Consider the following 24,351-nt stretch of genomic DNA (forward strand, 5'->3'; position numbering starts at 1 on the left):
GAGTGGATGGGAGTCATTGTCCAAGATGGCATGCAACTTGGCAGCATCCTCTTTTCAGACACCACTGTCAGAGAGTCCAGTTCCACCCCCACAACATCACTGGCCTTACGAATGAGCTTGTTGATTCTGTTGGTGTCTGCTACCCTCAGACCGCTGCCCCAGCACACAACAGCAAACATGATAGCACTGGCCACCACAGCCTCGTAGAACATCCTCAGCATCGTCCGGCAGATGTTAAAGGACCTTCGTCTCCTCAGGAAGTAGAGACGGCTCTGACCCTTCTTATACATAGCCTCAGTGTTCTTTGACCAGTCCAGTTTATTGTCAATTCGTATCCCCAGGTACTAGTAATCCTCCACCATGTCCACACTGACCCCTTGGATGGAAACAGGGGTCACCAGGGCCTTAGCCCTCCTCAGGTCCACCACCAGCTCCTTAGTCTTTTTCACATTAAGCTGCAGATGATTCTGCTCGCACCATGTGACAAAGTTTCCCACCGTAGCCCTGTACTCCGCCTCATCTCCCTTGCTGATGCATCCAACTATGAATTATGCTCAGTTTTTATGAGAAAGAACACAATTAGAAAAAAAAGTCAATTTTTGTGCAAAGTGATCATAGTGTTGTTAGATTGTAGTGATTAGAGTTTTTGTAGTTGGTTCAGGAACCAAATTGTTGAAGGAAAGAAGCTGTTTTTGAACCAGGTGTTGTGTGACTTCAGGCACCTCCTGTCCGGTCGTAGCTACAAAGAGTTGGCATTGCCCAGATAGTGGGGAGCTTTGATGATTGATGTTGCCTTCTTGAGGTTGCGCCTCCTATAGATACTACTGAAGGTGGGGAGGGATGTGGCATATGATGATTCATTTAAAAACTGGATAAGAATTGAATTGAAGATTAGAACAAAGCCTAACGGCAGATAATGAAATCACATTAGCAAAACAATGCTATGGAGACGAGAGAGATATCATCAGGAAAATGTACTTGTCCAGATTTGATTAATGTATGTTGCAGTACTTGGCTCATCTTCTGCTGAATCACTGCATGAGTGTAAGAAATTCATATTCTTTTATTTGCTCTCTATTCACTCAGCTCTGGGACAATTTAAAAACCTTAATCAATTTTCTGATCTGTATAAGTTACAGTCTCTGCTATTATTGCCTGTAATATAAACACTAGAGTGCTTGGCTCTCCTAATGCTTTCCCACCAGCACTGAAGTATGATACCTTTCACTTGTTTTCATCCAAACTAATAAATGATCCCTATGAAGCACATGACTTTATTTCACGTCCCATCGTTCATTCATAGTAATTACATTTCTTAGTAATCTATTTTTATTCAGATCACAATAGAATATCAACAGGCCTAGATATTTCTCTGTAACACTCAGCAATCTAATTTCCTATTTCTGCAGTAGATTCAATGGCAATTTTCAAAAGAAAATTGAATAATTACTTTTAAAGGGCAAACTTGCAGGAATATGAGCAGATGAGTGGCTATAATTGGGTGAAATTTTCAAAGAAATGCCATGTATCTTACTGTGCAATATCATGGGGGATGGGTGGAGGAAATCACCCTTCAGGGCTAGCTTTGGGCATGGAGGGGGTACAAACGAAGAGATCCGTGTTGTTGGCTCATACCATGGGCGATGTATCAGAAGCAATGAGGTGAGTAAGGGAACCTACTTGAGTGGAGCTTCTGAAGGTAACATGGAACCCGCTGAGGGAATTGCATTACCACAGCATAATTGTTCTGTAAGTCCAGTCAGAAAAGCCCGAGTGAATTTTTGGAATGTAAAGTTTGAAAGAACGTTGCATGGGAAATAATGTTATTCCATGAATTTCTGGTGTACCCATTTTGTCACTTGACATAAGCCCAAGTGATTGAAGGTTATCAGATCTTGGTTGCATTCAGGATGTAATCAATCTTCATACAAATAGTGCTGAGAAGAATGGCTACATAAGGCAAAATTGTGCCTTCATTATACTGATTAATTGTATACACCAAGTCAATAAACACTGGCTCACAGACCTCTGCTTCTTCCTTTCCTGCAGTTCCTATCTTTAACAGGAATAAATGGGTGTGCTTATGGATAATTATAAATTCTGTATTCTGCTGCCTCACATGTAATATTCTGTACACTCTGTGCTCGTGGAATAATATGAAACTAGAAGGAAGCCTGCCGTGATTCTTGGAAATGTTGTGGGATGGAAAGTGTGAGATGTGGAGAAATAGTCCTGGCACTGCAGGCCATGGTCTACTCAGGTGAGCAAATATAATGTAAAATGTGTAGAACACTATTGTTCCAAAGTAAAATGGAAAGGCTTCGTGTGTATTTCCACAGAGAACAAGAGGAGACTTCACCAGAGACACAGCAGAGACAGAATGGTTTCTGCTGTAGCCAGCTGTAATAATTCTGATCTGATACCTTTTTATGTACTGTAGCAAGTGAGCAAATGCTCTAGTTAGTTACTACAAATGTTAAATCTTCCAGAGGCTGACTTGCCTTGCATTATAAAAACACTGAAAAAAACACGCTAGTAAAATGTAAGTTATTTTGTAAGTACTTCTGTTCGTTAATTTATATTGCTAGTTATCCTACAACTGGTGGAAAGAGAATGACAAGATACAGAGAGAAAAAGCACAGGATGAAAATGTCCCACGACGGCTCTGTGATGTTGTGTGATGGTGGGAAAAAAGTGAATCAAAAGTCAGTTGAAATAAAAATCAGGGGGAAATTGAATGGAGGCGGCTGATTAACTATGGCTCATTTCAGACTATGGCAAAAAGCCAAGATCTATCCCAGTGAGTTGAAAGTTTCCTATTCAATCATTGGCCTCTGTTGGCTTTAATGAATAGTTTAAATACTTTCCAGGCTCTTTTCAGTGGGCTTACGAGTCAAATCCTAGCACTCTAAACTCATACTTAATAAAATGTTTGCCTACTCCTGTTCTTTAAAATTACAATTAGTGCGCTGGATTAAAGTAAAATCTAAGAAAAGGGAACTTGAATATTAAAGGGCTATGATTAAATGTATAAATCATAGAACATAGAACAGTATTGCACAAGAACAGACCTGTTGGCCCACAATGTCTGTGTCAGCCATGATGCCAAACAAAACTGAACCCACCTGCCTGCATACAATCCATATCTCCATTCCCTGCATGCTCATGTGCCTCTCGAAATGCCTCTCAAACATCACTTTTGTGTCTGCTTACACAGCCACTGCTGGCATCTCATTACAGGCACCTCCCACTCTCTAAGTAAAACATTTACATTTACATCTCTTTTAAACTTACCCCTTCTCACCATAAAGCAATGTCCTCTAGTATTTGAAATTTCTGCCCTGGGGTAAAAAGACTATCTCCCTCTTATAATTTTCTAAACTTCTGTTAGGTCTTCCCTCAATTGCCAATGCTCCAAAGAAAACATCCAAGTTTGTCTAACTAAAATTCTCTAATCCAGGAAGCATCCTGGTGAAATTTTTCTGTACCCTTTCCAAAGCCTTCAAACCTCCCTGTTATGGTGCAACAAAAATGCACACGATACTCTATACATGGCCTAAACAGTTTTTTAAAACCACAGCATATCTTCCTGACTCTTATATTCTGATAAACATACAGTAAGCATGCCATATATCTTCTTGTGTTAACACTTTCAGGGTGCTATGGACATAGACTCCAAGATCCCTTTGTAAATCAGTGCTCCTAAGGGTCCTGCCATTTACTGTCTACTTTCCCCACACATTTGACCTCCCAAGGTGTAATACACCACATTTGCCCTGATTAAGCTCCATCTGCCACTTTTCCACCCATATCTGCAACTGATCTATATTCTACTAAAATCTTCTTCACTATCCATAACACTGCCAATTTTTGTGTTGTCTGCAAGCTTACTACATTTGCAAGTCATTCATATGTTGCAATCAACAGAGGTCAAAGCACTGATCCCTACAGAACTCCACTAGTCACATAGAGTTCCAGTTAAATTAACACCCCTCTCCCACTACCCTCTGTCTTCTACGACAGTCATCGTGGATCCCGTCCATCTTAATATTCTCGATCAGCCTACCATATCATAGTTCTGTTTAAGTATACCCAGTAGTAAGAAACATTTCCAAGATAAATAAAAGGAGCTTATATTTTTTAATCATACTCAGGCTCAGCGGTTCGCCTGCAAGGCCAGCATTTATTGTCCATCCCTAATTACTCTTGAGAAGATAAATGTCTTACGATGTCTCTCAAGCTACCTAACGACAACACAACCCTCCCACTTAACATGCTCTGACAACACTGTTGAGCAGTGAGTTCCAGCATTTAGACCTAGTGGCGATGAAGGGCTGGCAGTATATTTGCGAGACATGATGGTATGTAATTTAGAGTGGGATCTACAGATCCCACTTTCTGCCCTTAGTCTTCTTGGCAGTAGATGTTGTGGATTGGGATATGTTGTATAAAACTAGGTGAGTAACAGCAGTACATTATATAGATGGTATGCACTGTGCACCAGAAATGGTGAAAGGAATAGATGTTTAGCATGATGGATGCATACATAAAGTAAGCTGATTTGTCCAGGAGGGTAACAGCTTCTTGCTGGTTTTTGGAGGTACACTCACTCAGGCAGTTAGAGAGTGTTTCATCTACAATCCTCGTAGATAGTGGAAAAGCTCTGGGCTATCAAGACATGAGTCTTCCATCACAGGATACTCAGACTCTAATCTGCTCTTGTAGCTGTAGTATTCATGTGGCTGGTCCAGATAAGTTTCTGAGGTATGTGCTTAGATTATCCCCTGTTGGACATGGTCATTGCATGGTACTTTTGGGACATGAATATTTACACTGATCAAATCATATCTGAATGTTGTGCTGGTAATTTTTACCATATGTAGGCATGATTGCTTCATTTGCTGAGGATTTTAAAAGGAATTGTATATGAGCTATCATCAACAAACTATTTTTATGTCCGACCTTGATAGAAAGGGCATTAAAGCAATTAAAGCGGGCTGAGTATAGGACATTGTTTAAACAGCTTATAAGTGATGGCATGGGGCTGAGATGGTTGACCTATGACCACAAATATTGTCCTTTATGTGAGGTACATCTTCAGTAAATGGAATGTTTTTCTTTTGTGGTTTGTTAACCAGATTAGTTTGAGGCCACACACAATAAAATCCTGCCTTGAAGTTGATATGATAACTTCTAACTAGTGGGTAGCTTTGGAGCTCATATCCACCGCCTCTTCCTTATTTAGTTATATCTTTATGGAACATTCTTTTTCATACACTAAATACAAACTACAAGGTCCATGGTAAGCTTCATTTTATTTTTCCCTCACAATTCTGGAGGAACTCAACAGGTCAAGCATCATATATGGAAATGAATAAATAGTTGATGTTTTGGGCCAAGATCTTTCATCAGTTTATGTGTGCTTCTCTGGATTTCTAGCACCTGCAGAATCTCTTGTGTTTATTTCGTTTCTCTTCCTTGTTTCTTATTTCATTTCCTGCTTCATGCTTGTCATGACAAAGAAAAAAAAAACTGCAGATGATGGAAATCAGAAATAAAAAAATAATACTGAGAACATGAGTCATAGTATCCTTGAAAGTGAGTCTATAGGTTATGGAATCAGTTCAGATTTGAGCTTTGTTATTCACACTGGTTCAGGAGCCTGAAGGTTACACAGCATCTGTGTAAAGCAAAGCAGAGTTCCAGATCAAAGAGACAGGAAAACAAATTAGTTCAACATTGCTGAGAGGCTGGTGGAAGAATGGATGGAACAAAAGGAATATCTGCGGTATAAGGTCAGGATTGCCATGAGGTAAGTTACTGATAGTCTTGGCTGATTGATAGATTAATGAAGATAAAATGAAAGCAAAATAAAACTGTTATTTAAAGCTGAGAAACAGCAAATTAGAGATGCAAGAAATGCCCAACAGATCAGGAGAAGGAAAACCAGTCAGAGAAGAAAAAAGAAACTGAGTTAATATTACATATGGCTAACCTACGGCAAAGCAGGCTATTTCTGATACAAACAGAGAACATGAGGTACCTGAAGTTGTTGCAAAACACTCTGGAGATGCTGAGCTGCACACACAAATTGCGGGAGGAACTCAATGGATCAGCGGACAGTATCTATGGAAGGAAATGAAAAGTGATGTTTTGGGCTGAGGAAGGTCTCAGCTTGAAATGTCAACTTTCATTTCCCTCCATAGCTGCTGCCTGACTTGTGTTCCACCAATATTTTGTGTGTGCTATCTGAAATTGTTACTCAGTCATTGATGACAATGTGAGAATGTGATTTCAAAGGACATGACTTTCAGAGGAATCTGCTCAAGCGGCCACAGAAATCTACATTGTGAATCTCAGTAAGTTGTTTATTTGAATTGATGTGCATTCATCATCAATAAGTACTTCTAGATGGGGTGGGTTAGGATCAATTGATGGCAATTGAGATTGGCAAGCTCTGTTCATTTTGGCTCTCAGATAACTCAAGGATTAATTATATTGCTACAATATTACCTCTGATGACATCAGCTATTTCACCGTAATTGAGAACTTTTTTAGCTGTTAATTAGATAAGCTATCAAGGAAAATAATTTGAAACCAGCAGAAAAGAACCGCTCTTGCTTCCTTGGAAACAAGGATAGAGCTGTGACAATGAGAGAAATTTTAGCCTATCTTGCCTGAGGAGAAACAAATTAGTTTGGTGGAGTATGATTTGGATGCATTATTGAATTCATATCTCACTTGTGGGTTAATATTGGTCAGGGAGTAAATCATCCCAATGGTAACATGTTAAGTTCCTATCAATAAGTAGAAGTATTTTTGGATCTGAAAATATTAGTGACAAAGAACATGTCATAGAAAAGAACAGAATCTTTAGCTTCTATGCTCTACTACTAAGTTATTCCAGCTTTCTTTACCTTGTTTCATTGAATCTGCACTTAGAGAGTATTCTCAATTCAGAAGAACAAAGTCAGATAAAGAAGAGGCATTTTTCAGACCCGGCCTCATCAGCTCACATCCTGTCTCTATGATAAATATTATGTAAAAAGAATTCCATAAATAACTGTATCATGAGCTGGGAGACGTGCTAAATCGTTGATTAAAATTGTAAGTCACTCCAAGCCACAACTTGTTATACAACAGAACATGAACACTCCATTCATTATAGTTACAGTTGTTGGCAACATTAGGTTTTGCACACCATTTCAATTGCTCCTCAGGCTTCAAATGATTTTTCATCGCAAAACTATCGAAGTGCAATCATTAGCTGTCCAGGAGAATCAATAAGTAACGATTAACCATTCCTTTGAAATTACACATTAAGTAAATTTCTTCATGCTGGGGCAAACCTAGCACTACCTATGTGGCAGAGAACAAATTTGGAAGGTCAGCTTAAATAGAACAAGAAGCTGATTGCAGTTTGAATCTTATTTCACAAGCAGGTACAAAGGAAACTCAATAACCTAAACTGGTAGTGACAATCCACTCTGTACAAGTGGAGAAGTGCTTTCATTTGACTTCATAGAAAGCCATTAAAACATTTCTGTCTAGTGGCAATAATTGGTTTGTTAATTACATCAATTTAAAAACCACAACTGTTTTCTACTATTTGGTTACATAAGTCTTCCTCTTGGCAAAACTTAAAAGAAATAAAATAATTGATCAATAGTCAGTACCAATGTTTTTCTTTGTAGAACTTGATTAAAAAGTTCTGCCAACACTTTGGCTCTTCTTATGCGGGATGATGACAGTATTTGTAATTACCATTATGTTTGCAATCTTTGATTTCCCCCAGGCGATGAGTTAAATATCCTTCATAAAGTATGAAGAAGGAACACCTTTGTAATTCATGTGTTTTGTTTTCTCAAGGTAGTTATTAGCTCAGAACCAAAATAAACATTGTAACTGGAGATGACCTTTCCCTGAGAAATTGTTGTCCATTAATTTTGAAAAGAAGCTCATGAAAAGTTGAATTTACAACAATGACAGTGGGAGAAAAATGTAATTCAATTAAATATGTCAGTGATCAGAGGTGTGAGTGAAGAGAAGGTATTGAGACTGTTACTAATTAATGGCATAGATAATGTATCACTGGATGCAAAAGGACCTTGTATTTATCAAGGACACTGAATTGAATCTGTAAGGTAGAGATCAATTTCTGCCTGTTAAGTAATGTCAGTAATTGCTTGTTTGTAAATAATGTTAGAATCCATGTCCCATGATCAAAGTGTTAATCTGGCAGCAGAGATGTAAAAATAACAATGCTATAAGATTCTTAAGGAAAGAGTGTCATTATCAAGATCCTAAAGAGATCTTAGTGAGTGGTTTTCATTAGAAGCACAAGTTGACTTGTCTATTTGTAAGTATTCTAGCTCTTAGCTTAGTAACTTCTATGGCATGACCTGCTTTATCTGCAATTAAAGATGTGAAAATAACTTCATCCTCAATTGAATATGGTGCAATTCATGAAAGACAAATTTGGTGGCTGCCATCTTCAGATTCTACCATATTAGCAGCACATACACTCAGTGGTCCCTTTATTAGGTACCTCATGTGGTGACTGAGTGCATGTTTGTGGACTTCTGCTGCTGTATCCCATCCACTTCAAGACTCAATGTGTTGTGCATTCAGAGATGCTCTTGTGCACACCACTGTTGTAATGTGTGGTTATTTGTGTTATTGTTGTCTTCCTGTCAGCTTGAACCAGTCTAGCCATGCTCCTCTGACCTCCCTCATTAAGAAGGCATTTTCACCCACAGGACTGCTGCTCACTGGATTTTTTTTTTGTTTTTCACAGTTTTCTCTAAACTCTAAGGACTGTTCTGCATGAAAATCTCAGGAGATCAGCAGTTTCTGAGATACTCAAACCACCCAGTCTGGCACCAATATTTCATGGTCAAAGTCATTTGAATCACTTTTTTTCCCCATTCTGATGTTTGGTCTGAACAACAACTGAATTCTTTGAGCATGTCTACAAGTATTGAGTTGCTGTCACATGATTGGCTGATTAGATATTTGCATTAATGAGCAGGTGTACAGGCGCACCTAATAATCAGAATCAGGTTTAATACCACTGGCAAGTGTCATAAGATTTGCTGTTCTGCACAGGTAGTCTTTTGCAATATATATAATAAAATATATGTAAATTACAATAAGACATATATATTAAAAAGTTAATTTCAATAAGTAGTGCAAAAAGAGAGCAAAAAAAACCCCCAGGAAAAATAGTGAGTTGGTGTACATGGGTTCATTATCCATTCAGAAATCTGATGATGGAGGGGAAGAACTTGTATCATCAGGCTCCTGTACCTTCTCCTTGATGGTAGCAGTGAGGAAAGGGGATGTCCTGGTTGATAATGATGGATGCCACCTTTTTGAGGCATAGCTTTTTGAGGATGCCCTCGATGCTGGGGAGGCCAGTGCCCATGATGGAGCTGGCTGAGTTTACAACTTTCTGAAGCTTTTTCTGAACCTATGCAGTGGCCCCTCCATATCTGACTGTGATGCAACCTGTTAGAATGCTCTCCACGGTACATCTGTTGAAATTTGCAAGAGTATTTGGTAACATGTCAAGTCTCCTCAAATTCCTAATGAAATACAGCCACTGTCTTGTCTCCTTTGTAATTGCATCCATATGTTGGGCCCAGGATAGATCTTGAGAAATGTTAACACCCAGGAACTTAACTGCTTAACTGCTGATCTCCTGATGAGGACTGATGTTTGTTCCATTGACTTCTCCTTCCTGAAGTCCACAATCAATTCCTTGGTTTTACTTCTGTTGAGTGCAAGGTTGTTCTTGTGACACCACTCAATGAGCTGATCTATCTCACTCCTGTATGTCTCCTCATTACCATCTTAAAATTCTGCCAACAGTAGCATTGGCAAACTGGCAACTGTGTGTATGTTCCTGTCTGCATTGTCTTTCTTTGCTCTTAAAAACACATCTGAGCTAGGAAAAGTGGTCATGGATGGACATTATTTTGAAACTCAACCTGATTTTGTAAATTTAACTTTAATATCACAGGAAAATTCATTAATAAATACAGGTCTGTCATTAATTATCAATGTCTTAAGTGTACCGCAGTGGCTCCACCATATTTTAGAAGAGTACTCAGCTAGTCCATTCCTCATTTCTGCTACTAAGTACAATCTGGCAGCTTTTAAATGGCATATTTTAGTACTACATGAAGGACCATGAATTTTTAAGTTTCCCCAAATAATGAGTGTACTTTGTTATCCTTGAGCATCATCAGATTAAATATCTTTTTATGATTTACTGATAAAGCTTCCTATGTTTAAGATAAAGTTCTGACAGAGAAAGGTTAAAGGACCTCCAAATACTTGTAACTGAATTCCCTGCAGTAGTCCATCTTGCCCTCTTCCTTTGTTTAGTCAATTACGTTCATCATATGTTATCAAGAAATGCCTGACTGATCTGGATGCACAATAAATTTTAAGGCTGTTATAAATTCCTCCCAATGGTGCTAGAAGATTGTGGACTGGTTAGTTGGGTCTCCAACCAAGATTTCCCAGTGCAGATAAATGGGATGAATCACACTTCATAGCCTTTTGGCTGGGATCAACTGCATCACTCATTGGCTCAACTGTGAGATGCTATTTTAAGTATTTGGGTTGAGGCTAAATGCTTTCTCTTCCTCCCCCAGGCTGTATTGAAAAAGAGTCATTGTGTCATAAAGTCATGCAGCAAAAAAATAGACCATCCTCTTCCACTATTCAAGAAGCAATGTATACTGATCTCATTTCCCAGTACTCGGTTTGTGGACTTCCAAGCCATGGAGGTACATCTTGGAATCAGAATGAGAATCAAATTTATTATCACCTACACATGAACTTTATTTAGTGGCAGCAATACAGTGTAAGTCAGAAAAATTACTATAACTTACAAGTATAAATAAGTAGTGCAAAAAGATGAATAATGAGGTGGTGTTAATAGGTTGTTCAGAAATCAATAGTCGAAGGGAAGAAGCTGCCCCTAAAATATTGAGTGTGGATTTTCAAGCTCTTGTACCTCCTCCCCAATGATAGTAACAGGAAGAGAGCATATCCTGGATGGTGAGGGTCTTTAATCATGGAAGTTGTCTTCTAGAGCCACCACCCCCTGTTGGCTGGTGGTGCAGTGACATCAGCGCCGGACTCCGGAACAGAGGTTCCTGGGTTCGAATCCAGTCGGGCCGTTCCTGAGTACACTTTCCATGCGTGCTGGGTTGAGTGTTGAGCTCGCAACTTGACCTCGTAAGATAAAGAAAAATACTGCAAAATGTCTGTGTGAGGAGTGGCGCGCCACACAGTCTTCCATTCTGCACCTTGTAAGGCATGAAAGTGCCCAACGCTGGCCTCTCAGGACTGAGTCGACGTCATCATCATCATCATCACCCCCTGAAGATATCTTTGAGGGTTGTGGACGTGATGGAGCTGGCTGAGATTGTAATCCAGTCTATAATCCTTTTTCCAGCAGCAGTAGCTTGCACTCTGACAATAGCTGAAAATTGAGTTAGCAGCTAAGGTTTTGATGTCAGTAAGTAGCGTGTGAAATAAGGCTATCCTTTGGACCATGTGATTCTCATCCAAAAATGTTCTTACTGTTGTGATTTTGATGTCATAAGTATGTTCTGTCATCAGGACTTGGCAGGTAATAGGTATTTTGATAGAGGTAAGGTGAAGGAGGAATGCCAAGAGATAAAAAGCCTGCAAGCCTCTCTCTTTGTCTCAGCATACTCTAAAATCATCTACTGATCCAGACTCCACACCTTGGAGGAGGATGAGACAATAGACAATAGGTGCAGGAGTAGGCCATTCGGCCCCTCGAGCCAGCGCCACCAGTCACTGTGCTCATGGCTGATCATCCTCAATCAGTACCCTGTTCCTGCCCTCTCCCCATATCCCTTGACTCCACTATCTTTAAAAGCTCTATCTAACTCTCTCTTGAAAGCTTCCAGAGAATTGGCCTCCACTGCCTTCTGAGGCAGAGCATTCCACAGGTCCATAACTCTCTGGGTGAAAAGGTTTTTCCTCAACTCTGGTTGTGGATTCCCCCAACACCGGGAACACGTTTCCTGCCTCTAGCATGCCCAGTCCCTTAATAATCTTATATGTTTCAATCAGATCCCCTCTCATCCTTTTAAATTCCAGTGTATACAAGCCCAGTCGCTCCAATCTTTCAACATATGACAGTCCCACCATCCTGGGAATTAACCTCGTGAACCTATGCTGCACTCTCCCAATGGCAAGAATGTCCTTCCTCAAATTTGGAAACCAAAACTGCACGCAATACTCCAGGTGTGGTCTTACCAGGGGCCTGTACAACTGCAGAAGGACCTCTTTGCTCCCATACTCAACTCCCCTTGTTATGAAGGCCAACATGCCACTAGCTTTCTTCACTGCCTGCGGTACTTGCATGCTTACTTTCAGTGACTGATGAACAAGGACACCTAGATGTCATTGTATTTCCCCTTTTCCTAACTTGACACCATTCAGAGAGTAATCTGCCTTCCTGTTCTTGCCACCAAAGTGGATAACCTTACATTTATCCACATTAAACTGCATCTGCCATGCATCTGCCCACTCACCCAACTTGTGTAAGTCACCCTGCATTCTCATAACATCCTCCTCACATTTCACACTGCCACACAGCTTTGTGTCATCTGCAAATTTGCTAATGTTACTTTTAATGCCTTCAGCTAAATCATTAATGTATATTGTAAATAGCTGTGGTCCCACCACCAAGCCTTGTGGTACCCCACTATTCACTGCCTTCCATTCTGAAACGGACCCGTTAATCCCTACTCTTTGTTTCCTGTCTGCCAACCAATTTTCTATTCATGTTACCCCCAATACCCCCAATACCATTTTTTTTGCCCACTTATCTCCTATGTAGGACCTTATCAAAGGCTTTCTGAAAGTCCAGGTACACTAAGACATGCTTGTGCTTCTTATTTTTAAAGGTATACACAGGGGATCAATGATCTGCAACTTTAAGGAAGAAGTCAGCTTAGTAGCATCCTCTGGACTGGATGGCTAGAGGATTTGCAAATTCTTCACTGCACAATTGGGAAGTTGCAGTCTGCATAGTCTCCTGAAAGTTCCTGTCTTCAGAGATTTTAGATGAAAGTCAGGGGAAGAGTCTGGACTAGCCATAAAGCTTGGAATTACTGATGAGATTTATCTGTCTCTTGGAGATGAATAAAGCTGAATAAAACTCGTAGAAGTAATGGCATATCAGCTGAGTTGTACTTGACAGTGTAGGACTGGATGGGCTCAGACCTGTGGGAGTGTACAGTGCTATGCTACAAGCTGGCAGCATATTCCCTAATGTAGGTAAGTAATCCAGAGTTGGCAGCTGTAAATTCCTTCTAGCACTTCGTGCAATCAGACCATAAATCACAGGAGCAGAATTAAGCTATTCAGCCCATTGAGTCTTCTCCGCCATTCCACCATGGCTGATTTATTATCCCTTTCAAACCCATTCTCCTTTCTTCTCCCCACAATCTTTGATGCCCTTACTAATCAAAAACATCAATTTCCGCTTTAAATACACCCAGTGACTTATCCTCCACAGCCATCTGTGGCAATGAATTACACAGATTCATCACTCACTGGCTATAAAAATTTCTCCTCATCTCTGTTCTAAAGTGATGTATTCTGAGCCTGTACCCTCTGGTTCTAGACTCCCCCACTCTACAAAACATCCTCTCCAAACCCATCATATCTAGGCCTTTCAATATTCGATAGGTTTCAGTAAGATGTCCCCTCATTCATCTAATCTCCAGCAAGTGCAAGCCCAGGGCAAGCAAATGCTCCCCATATGTTAACCCTTTCATTTCAGGAATAATTCTCATGAACCTCCTCTCCAATGCCAATACATCCTTTCATAGATAAGGGACCCAAAACTGCTCACAATAGTCCATGTATTGTCTGACCAGTGTCTTATAAAGCCTCAGCATTATATCCTTGCTCTTATATTCTAGTCCTCTCAAAATGAAGGCTAACATTTCATTTGACTTCCTTACCACTGACTCAACCTACAAGTTAACCTTTAGGGAAGCCTACATGAGGACTTCCAAGGCCATTTGCACCTCTGATTTCAGAATTTTCTCCTTTGATTTTAGAATTTTCTCCCTATTTAGAAAACAGTCTATGCCTTTATTCTTCCTGCCAAAGTGCATGGCCATACACTTCCCGACACTCTATTCCATCTGCCATTTCTTTGCCCATTGTCCTAATCAGTCTAAGTTCTTCTGCAGACTCCCTTCTTCCTCAACACCACCTGATCCTCCACTTATCTTTGTATCATCTATAAATTTGGCCACAAAGCCATTGCAGCAGTCCCTCAGCACTGCACTTTAAAACCAATGCAGTTTACAAACACAAGAGTCTGAGACCATTTGCTAACCTCAGAGGATGCAAGCTATTTCTTCTCAACACTGTGTCACATGGACATGGTGCTCAGCTGCATTTGATAGGACCACAGATCTCAAATAAGAGTTTCGTAACATTTAAATTTAATATTCTAAGACTCTACTGTATTCATTTTTACATGACTCTCAATATACTCTGAAATTGATCTAAATTTTGCTATAAAACTGATAAATTTTGCAAACTCTCAGCATGATCAGTTAGGCCAAGCAGAGTGACTCTGACTCTGATTCTGAGATGAAGCAACATCTGGGAATGGAAATCAATTTTTCTAGGAAGGGTCTTTGACATGAAACATCAACACATTTTTTTCTTGTAAATGCTACCTAACCTGCAGTGTGCTTCCAGCCTTTTTGGTATTTTTTTTTCAAATTTTCAGCATCTGCAGCAGAATTGACTTTTTGCTGTCGATTTAATCAAACTGAATACACAGGGACAAAAGGCCACCCCAATACTCATAGCTGTGCAAATCCAGGCAATCATGTTTAGTGAATCACCATACTAAGATATTCAAGTAGTGCTGGGATGAATGAATCATTGAGCTAACTCAGTCAGCTTCTGGTGATTGTGTTGTACAAAAAGTTCGACATTGGTAACCTTAATTATGGCTATGAAGAAGAAAGCCCTTAACTCCGAGTGGAGTAATTGGGACATCGTCGTGATGGCGTTTTTTTTAGCAGGCTTCCTTATTTTTACGAGGCCAAGTTGCTAGCTCGACGCTCAACCCAGCATGGATGGAAAGCGTGCAAGGGAGCCGGCTGGGTTCGAACTCGGGAGCCTTCGCTCTGAAGTCTGGCACTGATGCCACTATGCCACCAGCCAGCAATAATGGCTACAGTGGTTTCTTAAACTTGTTAGAGATGAATTTCCTATTTATTTCCCATCCACATTATTTAAGTGAAGTTTACTTTCCCTGCCAGAACACTACATGCATTCTATATGAATGATCTGAGGGGTAGGTGTCCCATGATATACAAGATTTCAGAACCATATAGGACAAGTTGGACAGATACCTTCATCCATTTGAATCCGTTTTATTTATACGTATATATTATGTGTACCCCCTAATGAGAGATAGCAATAAAGAATGGCTTGCACCTATTTTAGGGGAGCTGAATCATGGTTGTTCATAAGATATAGGAGCAGAATTAAGCCATTTTGCCCATCGAGTCTGTTCTGCCATTTCTTCATGGCTGATCTAACTTTCCTCTCAGCCTGAATCTCCTGCCTCCTCCCCTCCCCCATATCACTTCATGCCCTGACCAATCAAGAATTTATCAACCTCTGCCTTAAATATACTGCATGTAAAGACTTGCCTGCAGAAAAGTATCCACAGATTCACCACCCTCTGGCTAAAGAAATTCCTTCTCATCTCCATTCCAAAAGGACACCCCGCTATACTGAGGCTATGTCCTCTGGTCCTAGACTTTCCCACCATAGAAAACATCCTCTGCACCTCTACTCTATCATGACCATTCATCATTCAATTGGATTCAACAAGGTCACCCCTCATTCTTCTAAACTCTAGTGAATACAGGCCCAGAGCCATCAAACGCTCTTCATATGACAAGCCATTCAATCCTGGAATCCTTTTCATGAAACTCCTTGGAATGCTCTTTAGTTTCAGCACATCCCTTCTAAGATAGGGGGGTCAAAACTGCTCACAATAAGGCCTCACTGGTGTTTTATAAAGTTTCAACATTACATCCTTGCTTTTATGTTCCAGTCCTCTTGAATTGAATGCTAACATTGTATTTGCCTTCCTCACCACAGACTCAACCTGCAAGTTAACCTTTAGGGAATTGTGCACAAGGACTCCCAAGTCCTTTTGCATCTAAAATTGTTGTATTTTCTCTCTATTAGGAAAATAGTAAACCCTTATTTATTTTGTCAACCAAACTACATGACCATACACTTCCTGTCACTGTATCCCATCTGCCATGTCTTTGCCCATTCTCCTAATCTGTCTAAGTCCTTCTGTAGCCTCTCAACTTCCTCAAAACTACCTGCCCCTCCACCTGTATTCATATCATCTGCAAACTTGTTTTTCTGTCTAATCCCATCTACCTGCACTCAGACCATAGCCCTCCATTACCGTCTCATCCATGAACTTGGCCAAGTTTTTCTTAATATTGCATTAGACTTTTTTTTAATAGAATCCAAATTGGTCTTTATGTAAAAAAAACTCAAAATTGAACAAAGCCCTGTTTGAAATGGCATATTTAACCAGAAATAATCATTAAAATTGGACTTTCTAGATCCCAATAGGATTTCACCCACTGTTTTACATCCCCTGAAACTTTCTCCATAGCATTGAGAGCCAGGCATCAGCCCTGCAAGGCACATACTCTGTGGCAGCCAAACAGCAGCACGCTTTGGCTGCATAGCAGAGATGGTGGAGGAAGACAGTTTGTTTGGTGTGATGTGACAGCTACACAAGCATAACAATTTAGTGTGGCCTCTCGGCTCGTGCAAGTGGCAACAATGAGGCCAGAGTAAGCATAATCTCGCACAATACCCTTGAAGAAAACTCTGCAATGCACTATTTCATATCAATGTTAATGTAAGTACAGTTTTGCAAGTTAGCTAGTTAACTGAAAATGTCAGACTTGTGACTCCAATGTGCACACAGTGATTTTTGTGAGTTTTAATTGGGCTACCAATTTTATAGTACCAAACCATGAAGAATATATTGCAAAATCTACTGAATACAAATTCTGAAGAGGAATGGATAAATAAACTTAGTCTTGGATCTCATAGTAACATCTGTTGTACAGAGACTTGAGCAAGTTCATTCATGAAATTGGATGTATTTTTGTTAGCTGTCTTTTTGAATAAAGTTCCTGTAACTTTTTACAATGTACATATATATTCCATCATGGGCACTAGCCTCTCCAACATCAAGGATATGTTCAAACGACAGTGTCTCAAGAAAGCAAAATCTAACATTAAGGACCCTGAACATCAGGGACATACCCTCTTCTCATTACTACATTGGGGAGGAGGGACAGGAGCCTCAGGATGCACACTCAATATTTTAGAAACAGATTCTTCACCCTGCCATCAGATTTCTGAACAGTCCATGAACCCATGAACACTATCTCATTATTCTACTTCCTTTTAGCACTATTTATTTATTTATTAATATGGTTTTTTTAAATAAATTATAGTAATTTTATGTATTGCACTGCTGGCGCAAAGCAACATATTTCACAACATATATCAGTGATAATAAACCTAATTTTTATATGTCACAGCATACTCTTGACTCCTCACGAAGATATTCTTGATGCCAGGTATTTTAAAATCAGCAGCTCAGCAATGTTAACCCTCAAAGTCTGCTGATCCTTAGATATCTTATCCATTGAGCTGCTTTAAATTGGATTAGTACCAACTGCCGACCAAATACTTTTTATGCATTTTTTCGAGATAGTCTAATTGATAATGGTAATCACTGTCAAATCATATTCATCAAAAATACTTGATTTGTGGAGTCATTAGATCAAAGTCTTGCATTTGATGTTTACTTTACAGACAAATAAAAGATTGCAAAGAAAGATGACATGTCAGCAGTGGAAGACTTAGGATAGCATGGTTATTTCTATTTTACTCAATAATGTGGATCCAGTGTTAGTGCCCGAGATTAGTAGAATAATTATTTAGTTTGATCTTTTTAGATTCAGCTTGGTGTGCCAAAAGCAGTTGTCGGCAAGAACTGCTGACAGTGTTGGCTTTGATAATCAGCTTGGACTCTGAAAACAGGATGCCTTAAACTCAATGACTCCATCCATAATTTGATTTTTGAAGAGTTTGTTGATGCAGATTATATGTAGAACCATCCTAGAAGAAAATCGTTTCATTTAGAACATATATGAACTAATTTTACACAGTGAAATTCCAAAGTAACAAGGGCCCTGTATGTACTTGTTTCTAGTTGTTCAGCATCACAGCCTAGAAATTCTTTGGCTCCTGGAATGCCAGATCAAACTGGCAGTATGTTGGCAGTGAACGTTATTTCAGGCCTAACATTGCAAAAAATATGTACACATAATATCTAAATCTTTACATATTAAAGAATCAGTTTTAAATAATGAAGTAGCCCTAAGACCTTTCTTCTTCTCTCCACAAACTGTGGAGATCATGGAGGAAGTCAAGTTTGAACCTGGGTTTCTGTGTGGTGAATGGTGTGCTACATCCAGATGTGGGTTTGGCGTCTGAATCCTCGGCTGAGAAATAGTCCATTTTAAGGTATGATGCAATAAGTCTTAAGTACATTGAAAGCCAATGAGGGTGAGGTTCTGGTGCCACCATGTACACCTCCCACCCCCCACCTCCAGTTCAGTGAATCATTGGCGGGTTCTGGGATTGGAATTTTTATTTATTTATTTATTGAGATACAGTGTGGAACAGGCCCTGCTGGCCCTTTGTGCAACGCCACACAGCAACCCCTGATTTAACGCTAGCCTACTGATGTGACAACTTACAATGACCAATAAACCTACTAACTGATATGTCTTTGGACTGTGGGAGGAAACTGAAGCACCCAGTGGAAACCCACGTGATCATGGGCAGAACGTACAAACTCCTTACAAACAACAGCAGCAGTTGAACCCCGGTCACTGGTACTGTAACATGTTGTGCTAACCATTACACTAACATGCTGCCATGAGTTCTGTGTGGACAGGAGGCATGAGGGTTGATGACCCTATAGGTACGTGAATCGGCCAGGTATGGGTGAGAGAAAAGAAAGGGGGCTTATTTTGCTGTTGTTGTTTTGCTGCTTGCTGTGTTTTGTTTTGTTGTGTACTGGCTTGTCCTGCTGAGCATTGTGGGTATGCTATGTTGGTGACACTTGCGGGCAGCCCCCAGCACAGCCTTAGATTGTGTTGGTTGTTAATGTAAATGACACATTTTACTCTCTGTTTCAATGTACATGTGATAAATAAATCTCAATCTGAATTTGGATCAAGTTCCTCAAACCACCTTTGTGCTGTGCTGTCCATGGACATGAGTGTATGAAAATCACAGAAGCCATGTCAAGTATTTGCTACATCTAGTTGGAGATAATCTGCATACCTGAACAGCTCAGTGTGTAAGAGCTGAAACCCCAGAGGAGAACTGTGGGGTAGGCACTTGTCTGGATCAAGCATCCTATGCAATTTTTTGATTAAGCTTTGTCTTGTAGTATACATAAAGTTGAATTGCATGATAAAACTTCACTGCTTTAATAGGCTGATATCAAGGGTGCTGACATACGATAAATCTTAATAACTTTAAGCCAGTATATTGAATAACTTCCATTTAGAATCTTTTGATCCTATTGAATTCAGTAATAACACATTCCAATCCTGCTGAGATTGCCATGTCTGGGCTCAGCAAGTACATGGCTTTCCAACAGTGCTAGTATAACATTCAACCATATCCACAAAGAAAGGTCAACTCATAATACGTTGTCTGCTAAACCTTAATATTCCTGCCCTGTCTTGTGCAGCTGAATTCTGTCAGGATGACTGTTCATTACGCAGGTTGGAAGCTTTCTGTTTATTCAATGCAGAAATACTATACCATGTGATCACAGTGTTCAGTTTCATTTCCAACTTTTTAAACAAAGGGCTAGTCCATTCTTACATGCTCCAACCAAAGAACATTCAGCCACAGTTGCTAAGTGACAGGTGGCATTCCACACCCGTCCCACACCCAGGAACAGAGACTCTATTTCTTCTTAAAAATAGCATTACCATTGCCGTATTTCACCGTTATCAATATCACCAGTGAACAGTAATTTAACTGAACCCAATATGAAAGTCCAATACAAGTCCAGAGATAGGTGCTCTGCTGCAAATATCTTACCCTTGGCCTACCACTCCTGAAGCCTCCCCCATGAGCAAGTATAGCCGCAAAGGCAGCAGAGGTTTGAGATCAGAGTTTTCCTTCTCCTCAATAAGCTGGCAACCACGGCTGATGAGCTCCATCTGCCTGAAGCGACTGGTTTTAAGGTGCCAGTAACCCGGCTTTGCCCCTTCTCCTGTCGGTGGAAACAGTTCCTTCAGGGTTAGTAGCTAAACCACACCTGAAGGCCAGGAGCTGGACTTGGTTGTCAGAGGTTTTCAGGTGCATGTCATTGGGAGCATTTAATAAGTAGTGGGAGCTTGTCCCCATTACCAGCTCCGGCAATAACAACCTTAAGGAACTCTTACTCCTAGGTGGATGATAACAGCCTTTTCCACAGTGTAGAGAAGACATAACCTAGGGGATATAGATTTAGGGAGAATGGAAAAGATCTAAAAAGGAACTGAGGAGCAACTTTTCCTGCAGAGTGTGGTGAGTACATGGAATGAGCTGCCAGAGGAAACGGTTGAGGCAGGTAAAATTCTATTATATAAGAAGCAATTGGATAGGTACATGGAGGGGCCTGAAAGGATGTGGGCTGGCTGCAGGAAATTGGGATTATCTAGGACAGGGGTCAGCAACCTTTACCACTGAAAGAGCCACTTGGACCCGTTTCCCACAGAAAAGAAAACACTGGGAGCCGCAAAACCCGTTTGACATTTAAAATGAAATAACACTGCATACAACGTTTTTTTTGCCTTTATGCTATGTATAAACAAACTATAATGTGTTGCATTTATGAAATTGATGAACTCCTGCAGAGAAAACGAAATTACATTTCTGCATGCAACAAAAACATTTTGAACTCCGAAAAAAAGACGTTGGGTTGAAAGTTACTTTTAAGTAAAATATTCAATGTCTATTTGAGTCCTTCTTGTATTTATGAAAAACGCCGAACTTAAATTTTCCGCCAGCAGCAAACCAAAAATAACGTCAGCCAGCTGTCATCCTGAAAAATGAAAGGACTATTTCACTGAACAATGAAAAAATATGAATATAAGTAAAATAATAGGCAATTAAAATATTTATCATACTTGGTTAATGGGATTTCTGCTCCTGGACCTCAGCGCACAGCGTCTGCACATCAGGGCTGTATGATGTCACCTTCATCTTTACACAGGATCGCAAGCTGTCATCTGTGAGGTTTTCAATATCACTCCATTTGTGTTTCTGAGCAAGAACGGCCTTCTGACGGGCAACATCTTCAAGGTCTGCTGTCAAGCGTCTAAACTTGGACACCCATATGTCTTTGTCGGCTATGTCGGCCAGTTCCATCTCAAGATCAGGTTGACTCACACCTGCCAATGCAGTCGTATTCAGTAGGGAAGGATCGATGCTTAAGGGAGTGACCGGGAAGGATAATGTGTTTTTTTCCTCTCTGAACTCACAGAAGCGTTTCCCAGACGATGTTTGCATTGCGATGATTGCAGAATGTAAATACTCCGAAATTATCATGTCGTGACCTTGTTTGAACTCTCTCAAATTGGGGAAGTGAGACAAAGTGCCTTTCTGTAAATCTCTGGCAAGCACTGTCAACTTGCGCTCGAATGCCAAAACATCCTCCAACATGTGCAGGGCTGTACGTCCTTTCCCCTGAAGAGCTGTGTTCAGCGTGTTCAGGTGCGCTGTCATGTCTACCATGAAGTGTAGCTTTTCCAGCCACTCTGGCTGTTCCAGCTCAGGAAAGGTGAGCCCTTTGCTGCCCAGGAAAGTTTTCACTTCTTCCAGACACGCGACAAAGCGTTTCAGCACCTTCCCTCTGGACAGCCAGCGATAAAAACACGTTGTAGCGGTGTCAGTAAACTGCAGTCAAAGATAGCTTTATTCGAACTAAACAGCCTTGCTTTTAAGCCTCCCTCAACCCAGCCCCCATGGACGCAGATGCTGCAAAAGACGCGTACTCACAAACCCCCGTAGGCTATCTCCCTTAGCCGGAATGCTGGCTAATTGTGAGCCGTTTCGGATGTGGCAGGAAATGTGTCGCTACACTTAGGTTGTACAAGATCACCATAATTACATTTCAAAAGCTAACAAACTAACATAAAATACATTTTAATTAAATACTGACCAATTATTTCCCAAAGCCACAGGGAGCCGCAGCACAGAGGTGAAAGAGCCACAAATGGCTCGGGAGCCGCAGGTTGCCGACCCCCGATCTAGGAGGACAATGTAGTTTGCATCGACTCATTAGGCTGAAGGCCCTGTATCCATGCTGTATTGCTCTATGACTCCTAAACTCTACTCACACATCATCCTATCTCAGAAAGATATTGCTATTTTTTCATTATTGCTGATTCAAAATCCTGGAACCATTTCCTTACAATAATATGGGAGTACAAGAAATATGGCAGTTTAAGAAGACAGCCAATTACCACCTTCTCCAGGAGAGTAAGGGATATGTATTTGATATTGTCCATTGAAACCCCTATTCCATCATAATTTAAATAACATATGTCTCTTTGGGATTCTAGATTTCTCCAACTTTTTATCTGACATTATTAATATTTTTGCTGGAATTCATTCGTAACAAAGCAATTCTGATATCAAATTTTGTGTCAATTTCCCCCTAGGAAATGAATGGTTAAAATAAAATTGATAAATTATTGCCAAGTAAAGATTAACTGATTTTACCCAAGAGCACTTTCGTAGATCAGAGCTACAAAATTCTAAAATGTTTAAAACTCTTGAAGTTGAGGGATATGCTTAGTGTATATTTCTGCAATTACTTGAGCTATGACAATAATCCTTTGAAACAGACCAAAGCTTGCCATTTGCTAGAGAAATGCATTAGAGAAGGCAGCAAGCACCCATGCCTGGTATGGAAACACCAATGCCCAAGAACAGAAAAGTCTACAAAAAGTGATGGCTACAGCCCAGTCCATCACAGGCAAAACCATCCCACCATTGAGCACATCTCCAAGGAGCGCTGCCACAAGAAAGCAGCATCCATCATCAAGCACCTCCACCATCCTGACCATGCTCTCTTTTCATTGCTGCCATCAGGATGGAGGTACGGGGGCCTTGGGTCCCATGCCACCAGGTTCAGGAACAGTTATTACCCTTCAATCATCAGGCTCCTAAACCAGCATGGATAACTTAGCTCACCTCAACAATGAACTGATTCCACAATCTGTGGACCCACTTTCAAGGTTTCTACAACTCGTGTTCTCAGTATTATTTATTTACTTATTTATTTTCTTTGTATTTGCACAATGGTTGCTTGTCAGTCTTTGTGTGTAGTTTTTCATTGATTTTATTGTATTTCTTTGTTCTACTGTGAATGCCTGCAAGGAAACAAATCTTAAGGCTGTATATGGTGACATATATGTACTTTGATAATAAATTTACTTTGAACACCACCTTTCCACCTTGCCCCTCCCCTCCACAAACACAAAGCAGCTGTATCATTCTTACAGATACACTGCAAGTCATTATTCCATGCCCAGTTTTTATCATGCCATCTCAGGATCCAAGTCAAGTCTGCAGGGTGTGAGCAGTCTTCCTGCAGTTAATAATTGATACATTTTCTGGCTTGTATGACTATTGCAAGTAGATATCTCTTATAGTAGGTATAGTGATTCATGGAATGTGTTCAATTAGCTTTATTCCTGCTGGAAAAATAATGATGAAAGTGGAAAATTCGGGAAAGATTTAGCTAATCGGGAAGCACAGGCAGAGGGAGCAACATTTCAAACTGATGGCCTTTCGTTCAACTATTATTCCAGCAGCATTCCTGCATGGTAAACTGGAAACTATTCTTCAATGGAATGGACAAATGCACCTCTACTAATGTAGTCCTACCATTGTTACCTTCAGTTCCAATGTGAGTTCAGGAAGTCTGAATTTACCCCAACAGTTCCTTTTTGACCATGCAATTTCTTCTTCAGTCTTTCCTTGTAAATCATTTGGGGATAGGATTTTAAAAGCCTGTAGCTTTTGAAGGCGACAGTCAATGCTGATGAATTGTTGAGTGCAATGGTCACCACAGCTGATCCTTTCCCAACAACCTCAAGACTGCAACTTCAGAAT

At 40.2% G+C, this 24,351-nt stretch overlaps 1 protein-coding gene across 1 annotated transcript; it reads right to left on the reverse strand.

Moving 5' to 3' along the window:
* Positions 1-21,057: 21,057 nt before the first annotated feature.
* On the reverse strand, positions 21,058-22,477 carry LOC132384497 (general transcription factor II-I repeat domain-containing protein 2-like). The gene is made up of 2 exons (XM_059955646.1): positions 21,357-22,477; positions 21,058-21,271 (listed from the first exon to the last, which is right to left on the reverse strand). Exon 1 carries the CDS (start codon positions 21,961-21,963, stop codon positions 21,361-21,363), a length of 603 nt encoding a protein of 200 aa, XP_059811629.1. The 5' UTR covers positions 21,964-22,477; the 3' UTR covers positions 21,058-21,271; positions 21,357-21,360.
* Positions 22,478-24,351: the final 1,874 nt, after the last annotated feature.

This window comes from Hypanus sabinus, chromosome X1 (assembly GCF_030144855.1).
Source record: "Hypanus sabinus isolate sHypSab1 chromosome X1, sHypSab1.hap1, whole genome shotgun sequence".
Lineage (NCBI taxonomy): Eukaryota > Metazoa > Chordata > Chondrichthyes > Myliobatiformes > Dasyatidae > Hypanus > Hypanus sabinus.

Excerpts from the sequence above, each read along its gene's own strand:
- LOC132384497 (XM_059955646.1), bottom strand. The coding sequence starts at position 21,963 with ATGGTAGACATGACAGCGCACCTGAACACGCTGAACACAGCTCTTCAG.